Genomic DNA, 25976 nt, shown 5'->3' with positions numbered 1-25976 from the left:
TGGTAGTTTGGCCCAGAGGGAAGAATGGAGGACGCTGAGGGGGAAGCGTGTCATCTGAACAAGACAGCCAGGCGCTTACCTATAAGAGATGTTAAAGACACTAGGGAGAACACTGGCTCTGTGATCTACCGGCGTTGCCTTTGCAATCGACTGGTAGATCGATCAACGTTTTGGGCACCCCTGTGTTAAATAGTTAATGATTAAATAGTAATGATTATTTTGTGTTAAGTCTTTTTTGCTCATATCAAAACATTTGTTTCTTGGGGAGTGTTCCTGTCACCATCCCTGATATGTTTCTACTCTAAGGCTGACCATCTGCTTTGATATGAACTGAGGACTTTGCTTTGATATGATCTGCTTTGATATGAACTAAGGACAGCCCAGACAGAAGGGAAGCGGAGAGGAAAAATGAAAATAAGGCTCTATACACAGGATCTTGTGACCAGGGATTGACTACCCCCATATCTCTCAGGTGGTATCTTCCTCAGTTTACTACCTACATCAACTCTGAAAAATAAGGAACTGCTTCTCTGAATCTCACTTCACCCAACTACTCTATTCCTTAGTCCATGCAACGCCCTATTTAATGGTCTCACAGTGAACAATATATGATGTCTCCAGCATATACAAAACGCGGCAATCAGACTTCTAAAAACCCTCCGTGACCGTGACCCTTTCTGTCAGGCACTGTCGTCGGCTCACTGGCTGCTCGTGGCCAAATGTGTCTTCAAGTGTTTGATGCTAGTGTTCAAATCTTTACACATGACACTGGACTACGTGATGGCAAAGCTTCCTCCGTACGTGCCGAACAGGTCCTTCCGCTCCCAGGATGATATACACTTCAAAACGCCACCCTGTAGTGCCCTTCATCTGCAAACCACCAAATGACGTTCATACTCCCACTTCATACCGAACTACTGGAACCAACTGCCCCCGCAGATCAGATCCTTTGAAGGACTCCTCAGCTTTCGGAAAGCAATAAAAATATACCTCTTCACCTAACTCCCCTGCCCATGACTGATAGATTACAAAGAAACTTATATTGGTACTAGATCCCAATATGTATCATGTTAGAAAAAAACTGGTATTGAAACATCTTCCACTGTAACTATGGCAAATTCAACCTGTAACTGTACATTATGTTTATTGGTATTAGATCCCTAATGTGTGTCTAGTTAGGATAGGAAACTTGTATTGAAAAACTTACACTGTCGAAGATTACTATGACCAACTTTAACCTCTGAACTCTATTTTATGTTTATTGGTATTAGACCCCTAGTATGTATTGAATCAGGACACAACCTTGTATCGTAAAATTGTTATCCCAGGACAAGCAGGCAGCATATTCTCACGTATGGGTGACATCATCCATGGAACCCTGATGCGGACAGCTGCACAAGCAATCTTGCTTGAAGAACTTTAGAAAGTTCGCGACTGTCGCACCACTCATGCACGAGTGCCTTTCCCGCCTGACGTAGGGCGTGCGTCTCCTCAGTTATAGTTTTTCCGTGGAGCTGAGAAGTCCCTACTTCGAGGTTTTGTGCAAGTAAATTAGTGCCTTTCAGCCATGGGTCATTTTTTCCTTCGGTTTTCTTTCATGTCTTATCTCTTTTTCTCTGCTTTTATTAAATATATTAAAAAAAGAAGGTTCTTTTAATTTCTTTTCAGGTTTTTTGGGGTTTTTTTTTGATGGCGGGGCCTGTTTTGCCGCCTCATTCTTCATTTGATTTGGCTGAGGCAGTATTCCCCTCCATATCCCGTCAGATTACGAGCTTTAAAAAGTGTAGTCGATGCCAGCGCGCAATATCAATAACAGACCCTCACAACTGGTGTATTCAATGACTGGGCCCAGACCACTGTGTGGAGTCGTGCACGTGCAGAAAAGATCTTTGAAGAACTGGCATTTACAACAGAGCAAGATCTTCGGTATGGATTCAACTTCAAACAAGCCATCGACATCGGCTTCAGCACCGGTATCGATGACCAAACCATTATCTTCGGGCAAGACATCGAATACATCGATTTCACTTGATGGGTCGATGACCAAATCGATGTCTCCAACTCAGTCAGGTAAGCTGGCTAAGAAGCCACCAGCCTCTCAGAGACCTCTTATGCAGCTTGCCTCCAAGTCTCGGGGAGCATCAGCATAGATGTCGTCTTCCCCAGAGTACACCACAGCACCGCAGATAACGCCTAAACCTTCGGTATCGGTGCATGACCTTAAAGAGATGCTCGATAATTTCTTTTGCAGGGAGTTTGGTAACTCGTTTGCCAAGTACAATCCCATGTCGACGCTTTTATCTGCAGACCAACCTGAGCATCGCTCTGTACCACCAAATGTTTTTCTCCTAGAATGGATAAACCAATTTCTATATGTGTTTCCTCCAGTCCCTCTGATTCTCAAGACACTTGTCAAACTCAAACAGGAACATGCAACCATGATTCTGATAGCTCCTCTACTTTGCAGTCCTTATGGTTAAACTCCAAGATTCAAATAGGCGGTGCTGGGATCACCGGGAAGAATTGGATGCAGGCAGGTATTCGGACATTAGATGATGTTATGTCTAATGAAAAACTGCTTGATTTTTCACAGCTGCAACAATCATTTGGCATTTTAAAGTCTCAACAATATAGGTGGTTGCAGTTGAAGCAGGCTATTCAGAGTGTGTTCCCTGAATGGAAAATTAAAAAACTTATTTCAGCTTGCAGATACTTTGCTACCAGACAGATCTAGTAGAGCATCAGGCCGCCCAGTGGTACAAACTGATTTCTGAATTTTAAAATAAAAAACCAAAAAATAGTCTTAGAGATATTTGGAGCATCGAGATAAAACAGTATATTTATGTATCTCGTTGGCCACAAATTTGGACTTGGAGGTTGAAATGTACAGTGTCAGTATCTATGAGACAAACATGGTTATTTTTATTACATAGGATATTTTGGACCCCAGTTCGATTACAAAAAATAGACAGTTCTAAATCTAATAGTTGCTGGCATTGTCATATTAATATAGGGACTTTGGATCATCTGTTATATTTTTGTCCATTGATACTTGGTTTCTGGAAATCAATTTGGGGACAAATTAATCTCATTCTTGAATCATCTATCTCCTTGTCATATGAGGCAATAATATGTGGTACGCTACTTCATGTTAAACCCACTTTAGATAAATCTAAAAGTCGCCTTTTACTGATCTTGACAGGAATAGGGGTTCAACTGATTACTCATAATTGGAAAAACCATGATAGGATTAATTTTAGTTTTTGGTGGGTAACTGTGTGTACTACTTATAAGTATTCCCAATCAAATATACTGGGTTAATAATATAGAAAATGGTCTCCCAAAGGATAGAACTAAACAAATAAACAAAAATAAAGGAGAACTCCTTATGTATAGAAGGGAGGACTTTCAACCAGAGAGGTGCTCAGAACCTTAAACAAAGGTGATGAAAAACACTGACTGGGGAAGAACCCCTATGAGTGTTTCAATGCTCTATCATTGCATCTTCTCCATTGGAAGAAAGAAATCCATGAAAAACTTGTGCAAAAATTTAACTGGTGTCAAATATATATATATAATATAAGCAAAACGTATTTCTAATAATGTGCTGCAACTTAGCTTGCATGGGTGGTTAGGAAGCAGGCTCACTCCAGCAGGCTCTAACGCGTTTCGCCATTGGCTTCCTCAGAGAGCCTTCAAAAGCTGGAACAGAGTGAAACTTCTTCCTGCCAAAGCAAAGACAGATGCTGTTAAAAGTGCATGTTTATAAAATCAGTATATACACACATTATACTTAACTCCCATCGCCTCCGACGGTTACCTTCCTCTTCACCCAAAATTGCATCACTTCCTGGAAATGTGACCTGCACTTTAACTCCCAGATCATATGCTGATACAACTGTCAATCTTAATGGAGGAACACCAACCATTCCACTTCTCTATTCAGACCAGCCGGGCTGACAGTCTGCCAATGGAAGATCCAGGCTTGTTCCTGTTTCCAAAGCAAAGCTTGCTTGTTCCCACCCCTTCTTAAAGTAGGGGCTTCCAACACTACAAACTTCAATTCCTCTAAGGAGTGGGATAAAGCTTGCCAATGTTGTGTAAGAGGGGCTCCTATGTCGTCTCAACGGATCTTACTAAGGTGTTCCGTGATCCGAACTCGGATGGTCCTGGTGGTGTGACCTATATACAAGAGTTGACATGGGCATATAATCATATATACCACTCCCTCAGTGCTACAGTTCGTATATTGTTTTAAAGTATATGATTTATGCAGATGTGGATGAAGAACCTGCTGAGTTTCTATGCCATGCGGGCATACATTGCACCTCCCACATTTATAATGACCCCTGGGGGTAACAGGGACTAAATGAGTAGATTGTGCAAATTGAGAAGTTGTGATGCGATATTTATATCAATGACCTAGAAGAAGGAACATCCAGTGAGATCATCAAGTTTGCAGATGACACAAAGCTATGCCGGGCAATCAGATCGCAGAAGGATAGCGAGGAACTCCAGAGTGACTTGTGTCAGTTAGAGAAATGGGCAGAGAAATGGCAGATGAAGTTTAATGTGGAGAAAGATTAAGGAACATGAGTATAGAATGTGAGGTGCAACTCTGGGTAAAAGTGAACAAGAAAAGGACCTGGGTGTACTGATAGATAGGACCCTGAAACCGTCAGCATAATGTGCGGCGGCGGCAAAGAAAGCAAATAGAATGTTGGGCATGATAAAGAAGGGAATCACGAGTAGATCGGAGAGGGTCATAATGCCGCTTTATAGAGCAATGGTCAGACCCCACTTGGAATACTGCGTCCAACATTGGTCTCCCAACCTAAAGAAGGATATAAAACTGCTGGAGAGGGTGCAGAGATGAGCAACGAAGCTAGTAAAAGGTATGGAGAAACTGGAATACGAGGATCGACTTAAGAGACGTGGATTGTTCTCCCTTGAGAAAAGGAAACTGCGAGGGGATATGATCGAGACCTTCAAAATACTGAAAGGAATTGACAAAATAGAGCAGAAAAAATTATTTACATTGTCCAATTTGACATGGACTGAAGCTAAGGAGGGACAAGTTCAGGACAAATATCAGGAAGTTCTGCTTCACACAGAGAGTGGTTGACACCCGGAATGCTCTCCCAGAGGAGGTTATTGCGGAATCGACCTTCCTAGGATTTAAAAGCAAACTATATGCACATCTCCTTACGAGAGGCATAGAGGGATATGGGTGAAAATTACGCCAGGTGTACACCTAGCAGGGCCTCCGCATATGCGGATCGGTGGACTTGATGGACCAAAGGTCTTATCCAGAGATGGCGCTTCTTATGTTCTTATGTAATTAATAGCACTATTATACAAATAAATAATAATACAAATAATACAAATGAAAAAATAATACAAACTGCATGAAAAGACACTTGTCTTTTCATGCAGTTTGTATGATTTTTTTATTTGTATTACACAATTCACTTATTCATCCCAACCTGCAGTCTCTACATCTGACAGCTTGGTTCCTATTGAGATGACTTCACATCTTCAGTTTTCTCAGTCTGTCAGGGACATTTTAGATGCTTCCAGAAAACCTGCCACCAGGCAATGTTACAACCAGAAGTGGAACTAGGTTTTCTGCTTGGTGTGATCTCCCTCACAAGGAGCCTCAGTCTACCTCCTTGTCTTCAGTGTTAGATTATCTGATTCATTTGTCTCAATCTGGACTCAAAGCCACCTCCATTAGAGTCCCATCTCAGTGCAATTGCTGCTTTTCATCAGCCACTAGAGGGGGAAACCTCTTTCAGGGGGAAACATCCTATGGTTTCAAGATTTATGAAAGGACTTTTTAATGTCAAACCATCTTTCAGACCTCCTCCAGTGGTTTGGGATCTCAATGTTGTTCTTGCTCAACTGATGAAGCCTCCATTTGAACCAGTATCATCACTTCATCTGAAATACCTCACTTGGAAAATGGTCTTCCTCATTTCTCTCACGTCTGCTCGCAGAGTCAGTGAGCTACAAGCTTTAGTAGCGGACCTACCATTTACAGTATTCCATCATGATAAGGTGGTGCTCCGCACTCATCAAAAATTCTTACCCAAAGTTGTTACAGAATTTCAACTTAATCAATCAATTGTACTTCCAGTGTTTTTTTTCCCCAAGCCTCATTCTCATCCTGGAGAAACTTCTCTTCATACTCTGGACTGCAAGCTTTGGCCTTCTAAACCACATAGATCTTCTCCTCAACTTTTTGTCTCCTTTGAATCAAACAAGTTAGGGCATCCAGTTTCCAAAAGAACAATCTCCAACTAGTTGGCTGCTTACATCTCATTTTGCTATGCTCAGGCTGGTCTGCACCTAGAGAGTCGAGTTACAGCCTACAAAATTAGAGCTATGGCAGCTTCAGTAGCTTTCCTTAGATCTACACCTATTGAGGAAATCTTCAAAGCTGCCACTTGGTCCTCGGTTCATACATTCACTTCACATTACTGTCTGGATTCTTTTTCCAGACGGGATGGCCATTTTGGCTAAACAGTATAACAAAATGTATTCTCTTAAACGCCAACACTCCCACCATCCCATTCTGGTTAGCTTGGAGGTCACCTATATGTGAGAATATGCTGCTTGCTTGTCCTGGGATAAAGCACAGTTACTTACCATAACAGGTGTTATCCAGGGACAGCAGGCAGATATTCTCACAACCCACCCACCTCCCCTGGTTGTCTTCTTAGCTAGCTATCTGAACTGAGGAGACGCGCGCCCTACGTTGGGTGGGAAGGCACGTGTGCATGTGCAGTGTGGCAGTCGCAAACTTTCTAAAGATCTTCAAGCAAGATTGCTTATGCAGCTGTCTGCATCAGGGCTCCCTGGATGACGTCACCCATACGTGAGAATATCTGCCTGCTGTCCCTGGATAATACCTGTAATGGTAAGTAACTGTTTCTGTAACTTATATTGTAACTATCATATTGTATTTTATGTATGTTAACCTGTAACCCGTTCTGAGCTCCCTAACTATCATATTGTATTTTATGTATGTTAACCTGTAACCCGTTCTGAGCTCCCTGGAGAAAACAGGATAGAAAACTAATTAAATAAATTAAATAAATATGTTCAAGAATGATGTGCCTATGTGCTAGAAAGAAGATTATCAAGGTAAGCACCTAATCTTCTCAAAGGTAATGACTAGTTGGTAAAATACGACAATGTAATATTTCCTTTGAATATTGTTGGAAGGAATCAGATGATGAATATGAAATGTTTGCTGTTTTCATTTAATATCTGAAATCTAAATGTTTGTTTACTTTAGGGGTAACTCTAAGTACCATTATTATGGTATCCGCCTTAAACCAGACTCTCCCCTAAATCGCTTGCAGGAAGATACCCAGTATATGGCTATGAGGCAGCAACCTATACACCAAAAACAAAGGTATGTGTCAAGTTCATTTTCTATTCACTGGGTTCTGTGTAGTACCACTGAATTTTATTTAGAGTGGTATGTTGTAAGAATTGTTCTAAAAAATTATTGAGCTTTTTATATTTAGTTATATACAATATATACAAAGAAACATGGAGAAAAAGTACAATGTGCCTAGAACTCTAATTAATGAGGATTTGGCAGGATATAAAATTGCACATAACATACAATTTACAAAATAATTTATATATATATATTCTCCTTCCAGGCCACGTCACAGGAGCTAAGACAACATAAAAGGACTCTTATCAAGCCAAGTAGCGCAGGTTGGTGAGGTAAATGCACCGAAGCCTATACGGATTAAACGGGTTTTGGTGCATTTGCCGCGTGGCTTAAGAGTCCCCAAATAAAGAAAGAATTCTAAAGAAATCACTTTTAAAGTAAGAACTCTATCAAAATAGAAAAAAGGCCCTACTCTGAGTACCTTAATTGCTCCTTGTCCTGAAGAGGTGCTGAGTGAGGTTCTGTTAAAACTCCATTTTTGGAATATCTTATCTGCTGGCATTCACACTTGGGAAAAGGTGCAAGTACTTCTCCAATCTGTTGCTCAGGTTACAGACAGAAAATGTTACCCAAGCACAGGGAGTGATTCCATGTGCAAGCTGTACTTTGTTTGAATCCCTCATGAAAGTAAAGGAACTGCGAGATGAGATGGTAAGACTGAGAAGCATCTGTGAGAATGAGAGATACATCGATGAAATGCATCATGAAGCATCAAATATTTCCAGCAGTGAGGAAGAAGAGGCCATGCTCAGGGAGGACAGCTGGACTCAGATTACGTGATCCTGCAGGATTGATACTGTGACTCCACCTGCCCATGAAATGAAGAACTGGTATGCAGTCCTGAAAGTGAAGGAGATGAGAGCATCCCAGGGAGAGGAAAAACCAAACATCAAAATTCCCAAAGTTGCTAGATTCGTGACCACTAGGAGGCATAAGGTAGTTGTGGTTGGTGTTCTGAGGGGTACAGAGGTGTCCATCTGCAGACCAGACATGATGTCTGCCTAGTGCCAAAATCCAAGATCTTATGGAGAGCTTGCTGAGACTCATCAAGCCTAATGACTATTATCCAATGCTGCTAAGCCATGTTGGCACTAATGATTCTGCTAGGTACCCCTCTGAATGTATCAAAAGTGACATCATGGCTCTGGGAGAGAAGGTGAAGCAGTTAGGTGTGCAGATTATATTCTCATCAATCCTCCCTATCGAGGGTAAAGACCTGGCAGAGAAGCTTGCATCCTAGAGATGAATATGTGGCTGTGTGGATGGTGTCAAGAGCATTTTGGCTTCCTGGACCATGGGATGATTTTCCAAAGGCTGCTCAGCAGGGATAGTGTGCATCTATCAAAGAAGGGAACAAGTGTCTTCAGTAGCAGATTGGCTAACCTATTGAAGAGGGCTTTAAACTAGAATCGTTGGGGCAGAGTGAGTAAAGCCCCAGGTGAATATAAGCCCTCAGGTGATCTAATTATATCCTCCAACTGTTCAACCAACAAATTCTGCAGTACCACCATTCCCCTCTCTGACCATCACCTGTTAACGTTCACCATTCATCACCCTACCCCCCATATCCGGCCAGTTGCCACCAGGAACTTTCAGGCTATTGACCCCAGAGCCCTCTCCAGTGATGTCTCATCCCTCTCCTCAACAACTATATCACATAAGACTGTCAACGAAGCCGTCCTCTCTTATAATACCATTTTCTCCTCTGCTCTAGATACCTTTGCTCCTCCAATCTCACATCCTGTTAGACGTGCCAAACCCCAACACTGGCTCGCCTCCTGTATCCGCTACCTGTGCCCATGTGCCCGTTATGCTGAACGTCTCTGGCTTAAATCTCATGCGCACGCCGATTTCATACATTTCAAATTCATGCTGACATCAAGTTCAAGTTTTTATTAAAATTTGATTGAGTCTGCCCTCTTGCTAGCCAAATAAGAATACTATATCCACTTAAACATTTCTCTTAGCTCCAATCCTTACTGTCTCTTTACCACACTAAATTCACTACTCAAAGCACCCTCACTGCCTATCCCCCCTTCACTTCCTACCCAGATAATGGTGGAGTTCTTCTGCAATAAGATTCAGAATATTCAACTTGAGCTCTCAACCAAGCTGCTTCCCTCTCCCCTCCCTCCATCTGCCCCTTCTGCTAACCTCCCCGCAACACCTGCCACCCTCTCCTCTTTCTCTGAGATCACTCAGGAGGAAACCACACATCTTTTATCGTCCTCCAAACACACTACCTACTCCTCTGATCCAATTCCCACTCACCTATTCAGTGCTATCTTGCCCTCTGTCATCCCTCCTATCTCTCCCATCCTCAACCTTTCGCTCTCCACTGCATCTGTCACTGATGCCTTCAAACATGCCAGCACACCCCTCCTCAAGAAACCCTCGCTGTACCCCATGTGTCCCTCTAACTATTGCCCCATTTTACGCCTTCCTTCCTTATCCAAGATACTTGAATGTGCTGTTCACTGCCATTGCCTGGACTTCCTCTTATCCAATGCTATTCTGGATCTGCTTCAGTCAGGCTTTCGCCCGCTGCATTCCACGGAAACTACCCTTACTAAAGTTTCCAATGACCTGTTCTTGGCCAGATCCAAAGGCCTCTACTCTATTCTCATCCTTCTCGATCTGTCTGCCACCTTTGATACTGTGGTTCTCTGGAGACATGCAAGGAAAATGCAGGTGAAGTCCTCTGATTGAGCCTGCCTGCTGGTGCTCTCCCCAAATTCAGTAGAATTTTTTTTTTGTACTGAGCATGTGCAGGATGCCTTGCCTCTGGGAGCCCGCCCCTTAGCTGTCAGTTTTTTCTTTAACTGGGTTCTGCACAGGTTGAAGCTCTCCCCTCTCCTTGCCTCTTCTCAAAAAACAAAAAAGAAGAATTTTTTATATCAATTCATTCTTTGTTTAGTATTAAAAAAAACCAAAAAACCAAGGGGGCCTTTCTTGTGTAACCAGTCCCTTCAGTTTAAAAAAACAAAAACAAATGAAGAACAAGAACTTTACCAACCGCGAATGCTGGCTTTTTTGCTTATGTAGAACAAAGAAAAGGGTACAGAAACCCCACGTAAAGTCCAACAGAAAGAGCACAAGTGGGGAGTGGGATAGAACATGTCAACCTTGACTGCGAAGACATTTTTTCTTCAATGGGCAGTGGCTCCTCAACGGTGCTTCGCACCAATGGTGTGGGAAGATTGCCACGGTCACATTCTTCCGCTCGCTCCTTCCCCTCAGGGCCCATGTCAGGTACCACAGGGGAAGTAAGCACATCGCTGCAGCCACCGCCGTTAGAGAAAACAAAAACGGTGACCGCAGCTAGCACTAAGAAGCAGCTGGCTAGGGAAGCAATCAAGACACCTCCCCTTCTGGTTTAGATGAAGACTGCATGGGCCTAGCAAAAACAGCCTATGTCTGCTTCAAAGCACAAAGATAAAGCAGAGAAGCCTCCTGCGGGCACTGCTACTGCCTCTCAGCCCTCTCCTATTGCCACACCGGATACACCAGGTACATTTTTTAAATTCTTCTATCACCTCCATCGGCTCTAAGCATCCTCTCTCTCCAGTCAGAGAATCTGATCCTGTCATACCTTCTAAGCAGGCAATCTTGACTCAATTGCTTCCAACTTCCTCTTCACAGGAACAAACTTCCATGATGGTTAATTTTTTCTCTCTTTTCCCAAACATTAATGAAAGATAGTGCTGCACTGTTACACCAGCCTCCTCCTTCTCCCTCCACTTCACTGTGTGTTCCATAGTGCTCTGACTATTTTGACCAGTGCCCTTCCTTAGACATTTTGGACCAGGAACAGTCTTTTAATCCTCCTGATATTGCTTGGTCTCTTCGTACTTCAATCTGTCCTTCACCTCAACAGCACGCTTTTCCTACTCATGCTTGGTATGATTCTCCTCAGGCTGCCCCTGTGAATTCAAGCCTTCCTTCTCAGCCTCAGCTGTCTCTACATACAGATCACCCGGAGGAGTATTCCTAAGCTAAATTCCTCCAGAAGGTATCTACTCTTTTCAGTCTTAACCAGTGTCATGCCGCCTGAGAAAAAATTTTTCAGGCAATCCTTAAGTCTTTATAGAGGGATCTATAGGGAACTCAAGCGCTCACAGCTAACAGCTTGATATGTTTTACAAACTGATAACCATAGGGTGAGCTATCATCGGACCCTTTAAGTTCTCCCCTAAACTATTTATTTATCAAAAAATCTTTAAATTATTATTTTATTCTTATTTCAACTGTTTTCTTAAAAAACTTATTCAGTATTTTGCTTTGTTTCAAATAGCAAACAATACTTTTAAAGTCCTCTACATAATTTTAAGAGTACTTAGCTTAATAGCATGGTGACAGAAAGGCAAAGACGACGGAAGATCTCCGTTTCGCTCATCCAAATATTTTTAAGAGAGCTTCGTCAGGAAAAAAGGCCACCGATTTCACTATAGGATAAAAGCAAAATAAAATTGAAATAGTATCAAAATTTATCCAAAAATCTTTTTATGCTTGTAATAAAGAAAGCTCTAAGGCAATACTGATGGCTATACTCATAAATATTTTTAAATATTTTAATACTAAACCGAATATCGGTCCTTCACTAGTAAATTAGAAAAAACTTATAATACCAGTTATCGTGAAAAGTTCCTCTATTTTAGACTTATAAAAGCTAAAGAAGCTTCTAAGCTACCGCAGCAGTTAGGAGCAGTTTAAGCCGTTGAGTTCTCATTACCTACATATAGAGAACTACACAGAATATTTTAATTTATCATAAACATACCTATTTATATCAGCGGCAGTTCGAACCGCGGGCAGGCATTCAGGATTAAGGCATAACAAGCTTAACCTTTTACTACCGCCTTATTCAGCGTCGTGCCATGCCAACCTTCTGAGTTAGAGAAATGAAGGCGTCTGATGTCACATCCGGAATACATGGCTTCATTCAAACAAAGAGCCCTTTAAAGATTAATCTGATGTCATATCCGGCTGTAACCTGATCCTATTCTTAAGACCGTCACAACGGATCTTTATCTAAAACAACTCTGATGTATTAAAGAAAGACCTGCCAATTAATAGATATGTTTAAGCCAGTCGGTTGTAGGCTATGTAGGCGGTCTATCCACCTTTGCTCTAAGCGCAACAATTTTTTTTGGATAAATTTTGATACTATTTCAATTTTATTTTGCTTTTATCCTATAGTGAAATCGGTGGCCTTTTTTCCTGACGAAGCTCTCTTAAAAATATTTGGATGAGCGAAACGGAGATCTTCCGTCGTCTTTGCCTTTCTGTCACCATGCTATTAAGCTAAGTACTCTTAAAATTATGTAGAGGACTTTAAAAGTATTGTTTGCTATTTGAAACAAAGCAAAATACTGAATAAGTTTTTTAAGAAAACAGTTGAAATAAGAATAAAATAATAATTTAAAGATTTTTTGATAAATAAATAGTTTAGGGGAGAACTTAAAGGGTCCGATGATAGCTCACCCTATGGTTATCAGTTTGTAAAACATATCAAGCTGTTAGCTGTGAGCGCTTGAGTTCCCTATAGATCCCTCTATAAATTCCAGTTTGGGATTTTTCTGTCTTGTGATTTGCCTTTGCAAGGGATTTAGTGTTTTCACAAAAATATTTTGGGGTTATTTAATCCTTAAGTCTTACCAGACTCTCGCAAAAGGACTTATTGCACTCCCAGTACATCAGATACTATAAGATCTCCAACTTGCTAATTGGCAAAAGCCTCAATCAGTTTAACTGCATCTCGGCAGTTGGAATTTAAATACAGAGTAGAAAAAGCACCTGTGCATGATTTTCAACAGCTCCCTCATCATTCCATGGTATCTGAGTCAGCTATTCAAAAATCTAAATCCTCGAAGTCTCAGTTCAATACCCCTTCAGGGAAAGGATCATCGCTTTCTTGATTCAGTCGGATGCAAGGTCTAAGAAGGTGCCATGCTCGCTTCAAAAATCATGGCCCATCTACAGATTCTGCATTTTCAACATTCCATATTACAACAATTGGACACAGCTTCACCAGATGACATTCCTAACTTTCACATGGCATTGCAGAAATCGACTTTCCATTTAATAAAGACCAACTATGATGCCTATGATATGAGTTCCAGAATGGCTGCGGTAGGCATTGCAGCTTGCTGCTCTGCTTGGCTTAAAGCCTCTGACCTCAGGGTAGCCTTCATAAGAGGTTGGCAGATGCCCCATGTCTGGGAGATAATCTCTTAGGTGAGAAAGTGAAGGCTACTGTTACTCAAATCACTGAAGATTTCACAGCCATGCAAAAACTCTCAGCGCATCCTCAGGAGCAGTCACAGCCTTTCCGCAGATCTGCTTTTGATTTGTCATACAGAAGTTCATACCATCAACAATTTTTTCAATGGTACTATCCTCGAAGACATTTTACTCCTTACACCAGACCTGCTCCTTTGAGATCTCAGTCTTCTTCATTTCCACAGAAACAACATTCATGGGTCCACAAGCAGCCACCAGCTAATCAACCCCCTACTCCTAGTTTTTGACACGCTACCTGTGGGAGGGCGGCTAACCCATTTCAAGTTTCAAGTTTATTATCTTTTTAATATACCGACCATCAACAGGTATCTGGCCGGTTCACAATAAAATTATTAGAAAGAGAAAAGAGTCATAAATATATAAGGACGATGGGTGAACATCAAAAACATAACTTGACAGACATGAAAGTGAGGGTAAGAGGGAAGGGAGGGGAAAAGTTACATTTCTTTTCAGCATGGCAAGAAATCACCACAGACAATTGGATTCTAACAATAATTTCTCAAGGATACTCTCTCAACTTCCTTCCTCAACATCCCCTCTCTCATTTCCCTTCTCCCCCATCCAACATTTTGCATCATCACATCCTTCAGCTGGCAGAGGAAATCTACATATTTCTTCAGAACAATGTGATCGAAGAGGTTCCCCAATAACAACATTACCAGGGATTCTACTCCATATCTCATCCCCCAAAAGATGCAGGATCTTCAACCTATACTTGATCTGTGTCCCTTAAACAATTACCTCAAAACAGAAAAGTTTTGCATGATTTCACTTCTAGCAATACTCCCACTTTTCAGACAGAATGATTGGTTAGCTGTCTTGGACCATAAAGATACCTACACTCACATCCCTATTCATCCTTCCCACTGGAAATTTCTAAGATTTCTGTTTCTCGTCAAACATTACCAGTACAAAGTTCTACCTTTCGGCCTGTCTTCAGCTCAATGAGTATTCACAGTGTTTGGCGGTGGTAGCAGCCAATCTGAGGAAAACACATCACATGGTCTTTCCCTGCTTGGACGACTGGCTCCTAGTGGCACACTCCAGGAAGCAGTTGCTTCTTAACCATTCAGGCCACAGTGCATACTCTACAGGCACTAGGCTTCCTGATCAACTTAAACAAATCAAAGCTCCAACCAGTCCATTATCTCATGTATATTGGGGCACAACTCAACACAGTTTCTGCAAGGGCCTGTCTTCCAAAGGAGTGTCATCAGTAAATAATTCTTCTAGCAAACCAGATGAGACATGCGTCCGCTCTTCCAGCATGTGCAGTGTTGTGACTTTTGGGTCACTTGGCTGCATCCCTTGCTCTAGTTCCACATTCCACATCCCCTGCATTGGCATCTCAAATTCAATTGGAATCAGCAAAGTCAATCACTAGCAACCTTGGTTCCTATACCACCCAAGATCAAAGCTTCTCTTTCCTGGTGGATTCACTCTCCGTCCCTTGATCAAGGATGTCCATTCCAATCTCCACTTTCTCTTCTCACCATTACAATAGATGCTTCAAACAAAGGTTGGGGAGCACATCTCAATCACTTGCAGACACAAGGTCAGTGGTCCAGCAGAGAGCTCCATTTCCATATAAATTTGCTGGAACTTCATATAATCTATTATGCACTTGGATTCACAGCACCAGACTGCTGGTTCAAACAGACAACCAAGTAGCGATGTTCTATCTAAACAAGCAAGGGGGCTCAGGATCCTTACCTCTCTGCAGAGAAGCGTATCGTCTGTGGACCTTTGCACTTGCTTTCTCAACAGAAATACAAGCAGCGTACATTCCAGGGAAGATGAACATCATTGCAGATTCCCTCAGCCGCAAACTCGATCCTCACAAATGGGTTTTAGATCCAGAGGTGTTACAATATCTTTTCCAACAATGGGGAACTCCTATGATAGATCTTTTTGCTTCTGCAACCAATGCTCACTGTGTACAGTATTGCTCCCTATGACCTGCCCCTCGTCCATGGCGTTCCAGTCTGCTGTATGCTTTCCCACCAATTCCACTAATTTCCAAAGTTCTTCAGAAAGTCATCAGAGATGAAGCTCAAATGATTCTTATAGCACCTCATTGGCCCAGACAGAGCTGGTATCCCATACTGCTGGACCTCCTCAATGTTCCCCCACTCCTGTTGGGACAGCAGAGAAGGATGAACCCCTAACAGAACGGTCACCTATTACATCCCAATCTTCGCAGCTTCAGTCTTATGGCATGAAAACTGAACGGGCAGTCCTTGATGACATCCCAGTAAAGACGGTTCTTGCAGCAAGGAAACTATCTACAAGAAAGTCTTATCAGCTGAAGTTGAAGCGATTTTCCATATGGGCATGCTCACAAGCTCAAGATTCATTTCGGTGCCCAATTAATCACATTTTGACTTAATTACTACACTTATCAGATTCAGGCCTTAAGATCAATTCTGTACGTTTTCATCTTTCAGCCATCTTTGTGTACCATCATTTAGGCTATGGCAAACCAGTTTCACAAGATTCTTTGATTTCTCGATGTCAACAACCTCCTTCTGCCACTGGGACCTCCAGCTTAAACAAGGACCTGTTGCAGCTGAAACATTGTCTAGTAAGAACAACTTATAAAGCAAGGATTCATGTTAATGATTCGAGCTTATTAGGCTTTTGTATAGGCCTTATGAGGCAATCAAAAAAAGCCTTTTCTGTTTACTGTAAAGTTAAATTCAAGAGGACAAATACTTGTAACATACTGCAGCACTTGTGGGAACATGATTTTGGGGAAAATGTAAGTGAATAGATTCTGTGCAAACGTAAGGAAATTCTTCTTCAGCCAGAGAGTGGTAGAAATCTGGAACGCTCTTCCAGAGGCTGTTATAGGGGAAAACACCCTCCAGGAACTCAAGACAAAGTAGATAAAGACAGACTTCACCCTTTCCAAGGTAGAGAGAACGAGAGGGCACTCTAAATTTAAAAGGGGATAGATTCCGTACAAACGTAAGGAAATTCTTCTTCACCCAGAGAGTGGTAGAAATCTGAAACGCTCTTCCAGAGGCTGTTGTAGGGGAAAACACCCTTCAGGGATTCAAGACAAAGTTGGACAAGTTCCTGCTGATCCGGAACATACGCAAGTAAGGCTAGACTTAAATAGGGCACTCGTCTTTGACCTAAGGGCCGCCGCATGAGCGGACTGCTGGGCACGATGGACCACTGGTCTGACCCAGCAGCAGCAAATCTTATGTTCCTTGTTTTAGACCAGCTAATGAAAAATCCTTTTGAACTGTTGGGATCTGTTACACTGCAGTTCTTATAATGGAAAACAGCCTTTTTAGTAGCTCTTACCTCAGCAAGAAGAGTTAGTGAATTTCAGGCGTTAATCATCTATGTACAATATCTTCAATTTTTACATTACATTAATTTCTTTTATTCCCCCAGTACCTTGTGGTTCTAGGCAGATTACTAAAGGAAGAGATTCTGGTCATTTCCAGAAGACTATAGGGAAGCTATTGGTCCCCCAGTGGGGTTCCCCAAGGTTCTATCCTTTCACCTTTACTGTTTAACATTTTTCTGTCTCCTCTCCTTACTCTCTGCCAGTCCATTGGTTTCTCTGCCTTTGCATACACAGATTATATTACATTACATTAGTGATTTCTATTCCACCGTTACCTTGCGGTTCAAGGTGGATTACATAAAGGATCTATCTGGCCATTTCCAAAGGAATTATAGAATAGATAGGTTGGTTCGAAGAGATGAGGTGGCTCTTGTGGCGTTAGGTTGTTTTAGAGAGTAGAGATGACGTTAGGTTGGTTTTGATTGTTGGGTATGACATTGTTACTACACCCTTTCAACCTGGAAAATGCTAAGGAAATTTCTGAGATCAATAATAAACTAAATCAAATTAGGTTATGGCTGAATAACAATATGCTAGCATTAAACACTTCAAAAACACAAACCATGATCTTCTCTTGGAAAGAGGGAATCTCACTAAGTGCCCCAATTCTTCTTGACAACTTACCTCTAGACTGTGTCTCTTCAATAAAAATCCTAGGGGTTACATTCGACAAAAAACTGTCATTTCACAAACACATTAGCACTGTAGTTAAATCTTGCTTTTTCAAGCTTAGGATGATCCATTCAATCTCTAAATTTTTAAAGCCCAAGTCATTGAACATTCTGGTCCATTCGCTAATCATTGCAAAACTAGGTTACTGTAATAGCCTACTCACAGGAATTACTCAGAAGGAAATGAGATGCCTCCAAATAATTCAAAATGCTGCCATTAAACTTATAACAAAAGCTAAGAAATTTGATCACATGACTCCTCTGCTACGTAAAGCTCACTGGTTGCCAATTAAACATGGGATTTCTTATAAAATTTCATTAATAACTTTTAAAGCAATGCAAAATAAATCACACCAATTCATTGACAAATATCTGATTCCCTAAGAGCTGTCCCATCTCCTTAGATCTTCTGACTGTAGACTACTCACCGTTCCCTCTCTGTGAATAACTGGCACCAAAAGACAAGACATCTTTTCAGTAGTTGCCCCTCAACTTTGGAATACTGTTCCAGCTCCAGAAAGAGAGGAAAATAATCTAGACCGCTATCAAGGCTTTCTCAAGATATTAATGTGCTATTGTGGAATAATTTGTATAATATATTCTTTTGTGCACTTGTTGTTCAATTTGAAAATGAATAAAGAATTATTTAAAAAAAAAAAAAAAAAAAAAAAAAAAGGCTTTCTCAAGAGCCATTAATTTAAAGATGCATTTAACATTTAAGTCCTCCTCTAATTCCCTTCAGTCAATCCTTCAAAATAAACAAAACACAGCGTTCCCCTTTCTTACATTCTCTCCTTAACTGTTTTCTATCCTATATCAATTGTATTTCCTCCCCATGTTCCTTTTGTTTCATGTTAGTCTAGTCCAGTGGTTCCCAAACCTGTCCTGCCTGCTCCCAAGCCACTGCCGCCACCATCGGGGACCAGGCCTCCAAACCACCACCTCCCCTCCTCCCCCTAGGAGCCACAAACACTACCTGTTGCAAACTTCTGCCTGGGATGGGAGTTTTCTGCAGGTATTTCCAAGGACGGACCTTCCCAGGGACATCAATGAAGCTGAAGCCGGACCGGTGTTATCAATGTCTCCAAGTGTGCGAACAGGCGTTTGATCAGTTCTCTCTCCCCCCCCCTTGAATCCATCCTTCCTCCCGCTTCCACCCTCCACACCGCCATCTCTGAAGGCGCTCGCGACCGACTCCCCTGAAGCTCGCGCTCTCTGCTGCTTCATGCCCCCCAGTCCCCCCAACTTGACGCAACTTCCTACTTCCGGTGGGGTGGTCCGTGGCAGAGGGGAAAGCTCCATGAATGGCCTGGGAATCCCTGAGAGAAGGGGGAGGGGAGGGAGACTGACTGACTGACTGACTTTTCGGCACCGTTCCGTGCAGGTAGTGAGAGGAGCTTCCGGGTGCGCAGGGACCGCCAGGATGCTTCAGGTCCGTCTGGCTCTTGGAAAGCAAGTAGAACACGAAGGCAACGTGATCGACTCGCGTTTCCTTCGCGATCTACCAGTCGATCGCGATCGACCTTTTGGGCACCCCTGAGTTACACCATTTGCTTAAGTTGTTTTATGCTCCTTTTTAAATTGTATTGTTTTTGGCGATTTTATTTTTACTCTTATTTTGTTTTTCCCATTTAGATTTTATCTGTATCTTACTTAGAAGTTGGATAAGCGACTGAATCAAATTTTAATAAAAACTTGAAACTTGATTGGTTGTAACATTTGGAGTCTGGTAATGGAGTGAGGATATTGGTTGTATCAGGAATTTGTCTTGACATATTTCTTGAACACCCTGGTTTTTATTTCCCTCCTGAAGGTTTTGTAGTTGGTGCTGAAATCGGTAGATTGGAGATGTGGCTGTCTAGTTTCGCTGCTTGCGTGGCGAGTAGTCCGTCGTGTATTTTTTTACACTGAATGCCTTTAATTGGGGGGGGGGGGGGGTGAAGGGTGTCTAAGTTCTCCTTGGTCTGGAAGAGTTAGGCAAGTGTTCAGGTAGGATGGTCCATTGCCATGTAGGGCTTTGAAGAGCATGCAGTAGAATTTAAGAAGTATTCTTGTTTGTATCGGTAGCCAGTGTGTGGTCTTGGTATGCAGCGATGATGTGGTCAAACTTCTTCAGTTAGTAGATCAGTCTGAGGGCTGTGTTTTGCAATGTTTATAGTTGTTTTATCATGGTGGCGGGTTCAGGGTAGGTATATGATATTGCAGTAGTCTACTAGTCTATTTTCCCCAATAAAGTACTCCTACAGACTCATCCAAAAGTACTCCTACAGACTCTTCCAAAGGTGTTACAGATTTTCTTCCAAAGGTGTTATAGATTTTCACATCAATCAGTCCATAACATTACCACCACTTTTTTCTTCCTCCGCATCCTTCGTCAGCAGAGTAGAGTCTACATATATTGGACTGCAGGAGGGCATTACTTTTTTACCTAGATAGGACTGCAACTATACGCACTACTAATCAACTCTTTGTTTCGTTCAATTCAGCCACTCAAGGGAATGCAATGTCTAAACGAACTATATCCTCATGGATTACTCACTTGTCTCCTCCAGGACAGACTGAAGCACATCAAGTACGAGCTACAGCTTCCTCAGTTGAAAACTTGAGATCAGACCCAATTCAAGATATCTGCAGAGTAGCAACTTGGTCCTCTGTACATACTTTCACTAAGCACTATTGTTTGGATCAAAGTTCAGCACAAGATATGCAGTTTGGACAGTCAGTCCTCCGAAATGTATTTGCGCTATAGATTTTTCTATCTACCCCCATCTCAATGTTAAGCTGAAAGCAAAGTTGCTTACCTGTAACAGGTGTTCTCCATAGAAAGCAGGGGAATGCAACCACACTTGCCCGCACGCCATCCTCTCTTACTGGATACTTTTCTAAGCTAGTGACATAACTGACAGCTAAGGGGCAGAGGCAAGGCATCCTGCACATGCTCAGTAGAAAAAAAAAAATTCTGAATCTGGGGAGAGCAATGGCCAGCAAGCTCAGTCAGAGGACTTCACCAGCAAGTGTGGCTGCATTCCCCTGCTGTCTATGGGGAATACCTGTTACAGGTTTGCAATTTTGCTATCACCGCCTACTCCTTGATACGCTATCATTGTTGGGATTCCAGGGTTCTGCCCTCTCCTGGTTTTCCTCCCATTTCTCCCATCGCACCTTCATTGTATGCAATGGTGGTTCTTCCACCACAGCCTTTCCACTATTGATTAGTGTACCTCAAGGCTCTGTCCTGGGACCACTCCTTTTCTCAAGCTACATGTGCTCACTTGGAGCGCTGATCTCCTCCCATAGCTTTCAGTATCACCCCTATGCTGATGACTCCCAGATCTACCTCCCTGCACCATATATCTCTTCTGAAACCCAGACCAGAGTCTCAGCTTGCCTGTCCGATATTGCCACCTGGATGTCTCACTGCCATCTACAATTGAATATGGCTAAAACAGAATTGCTCATCTGACTGCCTAAACCACCTATCCGCTTCCCTCGTTCTCTGTCTCTATGGACAATACTCCTTCCAGTTTTGTCTGCTCATAATCTAGGGGTCATCTTTGACACCTCTCTCTCCTTCACCACCCAGATACAACATATCGCTAAAACATGCTGCTTCTTCCTCTATAATATTACCAAAATCCGATCCTTTCTCTCTGAGCACACTACCAAAACACTTATCCATGCCCTCATCACCTCATGCTTAGACTACTGCAACTTGCTACTCTCAGGCCTTCCGCTTAGCCATCTCGCTTCCCTGAAATCCATCCAGAATTCAGCTGCATGACTCATATTCTGGGAGAGCCGCTTTACTCACGTTACTCCTCTCCTAAAGTCACTTAATTGGCTTCCTATCTGTTTCCAAATACAATTCAAACTCCACTTACTGATCTACAAATGCACTCATTCAGCTTCCCCTCAGTATCTCTTCCCCTATGATACCTGCCCCCCCGGTGAGGTCTGCTAAACTGGTAAGTCCCTTCTATCTGTGTCCTTCTCTTCAACTGCCAATTCCAGACTCTATCCCTTCTGCCTTGCTGCACCATATGCTTGGATTAAGCTGCCCGAATCCCTATGGCAGGCTCCGTCTCTGGCAGTGTTTAAGGCCCATTTAAAAGCCCACATCTTTGAGAGTGCTTTTGACTCTTAACTCCTCTCACCTTGTGTACTGCATCCCCTACCCTCTATGTCTGACTGTCCAAGTTAGATTGTAAGCTCTTTCGAGCAGGAACTGTCTATAAATGTCAAAATGTACAGTGCTGCGTATGCCTTTTAGCGCTATATAAGTGATAAGTAGTAGTAGTAGGTAAGTGAATCACTAAATACATCTACACAAATGAGAAAAGAGGGCAATGTCCGGAAAGTAGTTTATAGTAATACTTAAAGTATGGGAAACAAGGTTCTGGATCTAGAGGCTGTAATGGAAGAGGTTGAGTTAATTTAATGGTGATCACAGAGATGTGGTTCATGGATAAGGTGACCATATATCGCGTTTTGAACGGGAGGGTACCGTTTTTAGTTTTAAATTCTTTATTCATTTTAAATCTTAAACAAGTGTACAATAAAATATCCATTAAACTTTCAATATAACACTTGAAATTCTTAATCATATCATCTAGAACAAAAATATACATCCCCACCCCCCACCCTTCTTAAAGTAACTAAATTTCTTGAGTCATTTTAAAACAGACAATAAGTGTACATAAATATATCCATTATAATTTCAATACAGCACTTAAAATTCTTAATCAAATCCTCATAAACAAAAATAGAAATCCCCTCCCTCCACCCTTCTTAAAGTAAGTAAAACAAACTTTCAAATAAAAATTATTTCGCCCCTACCCCCAATGTGTAAATAATCTCCCTTAAAAAAATGATGTCTACTCATTACAATACTTTTCCATTGGTCCCCAGATCTTTATAAACTTATTGTAAGTCCCTTTCTGCGTAGCAATAGCTCTTTCCATCTTATAAATATGGCATACTGAATTCCACCAAAATGTATAGTTAAGATTAGAGTAGTTTTTCCAATTGTTGGTAATATGATGAATGGTGACCCCTGTCATTATTAACAAAAGTTTATTATTACATGATGAAATTTTTAGATCCCATGTCCCGTTGTCCCCACACACAGCTTCGGGACGCCGAAATGTCCCGTTTTCAGGGACAGCGTCCCGAAGCTGTGCACAGGGCCAACGGGACAGGCAATTTCTTCCCCTCCCTCCTTCCCGTCCTCCAACGCCCGATTTCCCCCCCCCCCCCCGGGTCCACAGCTGCTGCTGCTTGCCAGCCTCTCTTACCTCTCTCCAGCACCAATTCAACCCCTCCCCCCGGTCTGCCACCGCTGCTTGCCACCCTGAAGCCGCCTTCCCGACGTCAATTCTGACGTCTGAGAGAAAGTTCCGGGCCAGCTAGGCAGCGATTGGCTGGCCCGGAACTTCCTTTCCGACGTCAGAATTGACGTCAGGAAGAAGGCTTCTGAGTGGCAAGCGGCAGCGGACCAGGGGAGGGGTTGAATTGGTGCTAGAGGGAGGTAAGGAGAGAGGCTGGCAAGCAGTGGCGGTGGAGCTGAGGAGGGGGGTTGAATCGGATGCTGGAGGGAGGCTGGCTTTGGCACGGCAAGGAGGGAGATAGGCAGGCTGGCTGGCTTTGGCGCAGCAGGGAGAGAGGTATACAGGCAGGCTGTCTTTGGGGGGAGGGGTGGGACAAAGACTGGAAGGCAGTGGGGGTGGGACGTTGGAAGGAGACACTGAGGGCATAGGAAGGAGGCACTGGGGGCACTAAGGACATAGGAAGGGGCACTAAGGACATAGGAAGGAGGCACTGGGGGCATTAAGGACATAGGAAGGAGCATGGGGCACTAAGGACATAGGAAGGAGCATGGGGCACTAAGGACATAGGAAGGGGCACTAAGGACATAGGAAGGAACACTGGGTGCACTAAGGACATAGGAAGGAGCATGGGGGCACTAAGGACATGGGAAGGGGCACTAAGGACATAGGAAGGAACACTGGGTGCACTAAGGGCATGGGACAGAGGCACTGGGGGCACTAAGGACATAGGAAGGAGGCACTGGGGCACTAAGGACATAGGACGGAGGCACTGGGGGCACTAAGGACACAGGAAGGGGTACTAAGGACATAGGAAGGAGGCACTAGGGCACTAAGGACATGGGAAGGGGCACTGGGGGCACTAAGGACATAGGAAGGAGGCACTGGGGGCACTAAGGACATGGGAAGGGGCACTAAGGACATAGGAAGGAGCACTGGGGGCACTAAGGACATAGGAAGGAAGGAGGGAGGGAATAGAAAGGGACAATTGTTGGGCCTGAGTGCAGAAAGAAAGAAATGAAAGAAAGGATGCACAGTCAGAAGGAAAAGAAACCAGAGACTCATGAAATCACCAGACAGCAAAGGTAGGAAAAATTATTTTATTTTCAATTTAGTGATCAAAATGTGTCAGTTTTAAGAATTTATATCTGCTGTCTATATTTTGCACTATATTTGTCTATTTTTCTATAGTTACTGAGGTGACATTGCATATTTTAAAGTCATCTGCCTTGACATCTTTGAAAGCTCCCAACTATAAATGATAATTAACATTTTTTCTGCGTATAATGTGCTTTGTGTTATTTTTTTTTAATTTTATGGTTACCATTATGAATTAATAAGATATGTGTACATGAAAAATGAATGGAAGAAATTTGGGTCGGGATTTGGGCGGGGTTAGGGCAGGATTGGGGGACGGGACTGAAAAAAATAAATGTTCACGTTATTCATGGAGAACCATGAGTGAGATATAGTTATTATCCCAGGACAAGCAGGCAGCATATTCTTAACGTATGGGTGACGTCACCGACGGAGCCCCGGTACGGACATTTTTACTAGAAAGTTCTAGTTGGCCGCACCGCGCATGCGCGTGTGCCTTCCCGCCCGACGGAGGAGTGCGTGGTCCCCAGTTTCTTCGTTTCCGCGGAGCGAAGAAGACGCATGTGCTTTCAACGGCTGTTGAAAACTCTCTTTTTGCCTTCCCGCTCGCGCTTTTTTTTTTCTAATTTTTCCTTTCAACTTTATTTTTTTCTTGCTTTAAAAAAAAACAACAAAAAACCTCGTGTTTTTTCTTTGTTTTTCAACCGGCCCCGGCGGGGCCTGTTGTAATCATACAAGCCTCCGGGTTTGATTTCGCGGAGGCCGTGTTTCCCTTCATGCCCCCCCAACCGGGCTTCAAGAAGTGCCAGCGGTGTGCACGCCCGATCTCTCTAACCGACCCACACAATTGGTGCCTACAGTGTTTGGGTCTAGAGCATCGGGCTGACACCTGCACCCGCTGTGCTACTCTCAAGAAACGCACACTTAAAAACCGGCAAATCCAGCAGAATATCCTCTTCGGCACCGGTTCTGCCATGGATCCCGCCCCGGCGTCGACGGCACAGCCTAAATCGGCACCGACCACATCGACACCGCCTGACCCTTCTTCGGGGTCGATAGCACCAGGTAAGCCGGCTAAGAAGCCTCCCACTTCCCTGGAGCGCCCTCCAGCCACAGCGGCGACACCGGTCCTTCCGGCGTCCCGCCGATCCCGTAAACGCTCCGCTCCGATCTCGGTGAGTGCCTCGTCATCGGCCTCCTCATCGCCGGAGCGTCGAGCAGCACCTGTGGTACCGAAGAAAACTAAAACGGTACCGGTGCCCCCATTGGAGGACCGCATCTCGGCCATCCTCCAGGACAAATTGCAGCAGCAGCTACAGGAGCAACTCCAACACCTCCTTCCGACCCTGCTGGCACCGCTCCTTCCGGTACCAGACCGGCCCGAGCCTCGCACCATCCCACCGGTGTCCACCCCCTCAGTACCGATGAACACCTCCATGCCGGTCTTATCTGCCCAGCTTGAGCTTCAGACTTACTCTGCGGAGGACCCCTCCCGGACCCGGGATCGACTCCGGTCTTCCCGGGACCGTGATCGGCACCATTCCTCCCGGGACAGGGATCGACACCGGTCTTCATCTCCCGGCACCGTATCCATGCGCTTTGGCAAGTCCCTTTCTAAAACCCGCCATACTGAGCCTGCCATCAGGGACCCAGACTTATGGGAGCAATCCCCACTCGGTACCGAGGAGGATGCCTCTTCTACAGATGAGGAACCCTCTATGGCTGATACCACTTCCAAGCCT

General features: G+C 43.3%; 1 protein-coding gene across 1 annotated transcript in view; it reads left to right on the top strand.

Moving 5' to 3' along the window:
• RFX2 (regulatory factor X2) overlaps positions 1-25976 on the top strand; it is a 447486-nt gene that overhangs the window by 145668 nt on the left and 275842 nt on the right. The window contains exon 7 of the mRNA XM_033955018.1: positions 7304-7423. Coding sequence (XP_033810909.1) covers positions 7304-7423 — 120 coding nt within the window. The remainder of the gene's footprint in view (positions 1-7303; positions 7424-25976) is intronic.

Source organism: Geotrypetes seraphini, chromosome 8 (genome assembly GCF_902459505.1).
Source record: "Geotrypetes seraphini chromosome 8, aGeoSer1.1, whole genome shotgun sequence".
NCBI classification, from domain to species: Eukaryota; Metazoa; Chordata; class Amphibia; order Gymnophiona; family Dermophiidae; genus Geotrypetes; species Geotrypetes seraphini.
Note: the sequence above shows the minus strand (reverse complement) of the source record. Positions and strands in the feature narration are given on the sequence as shown.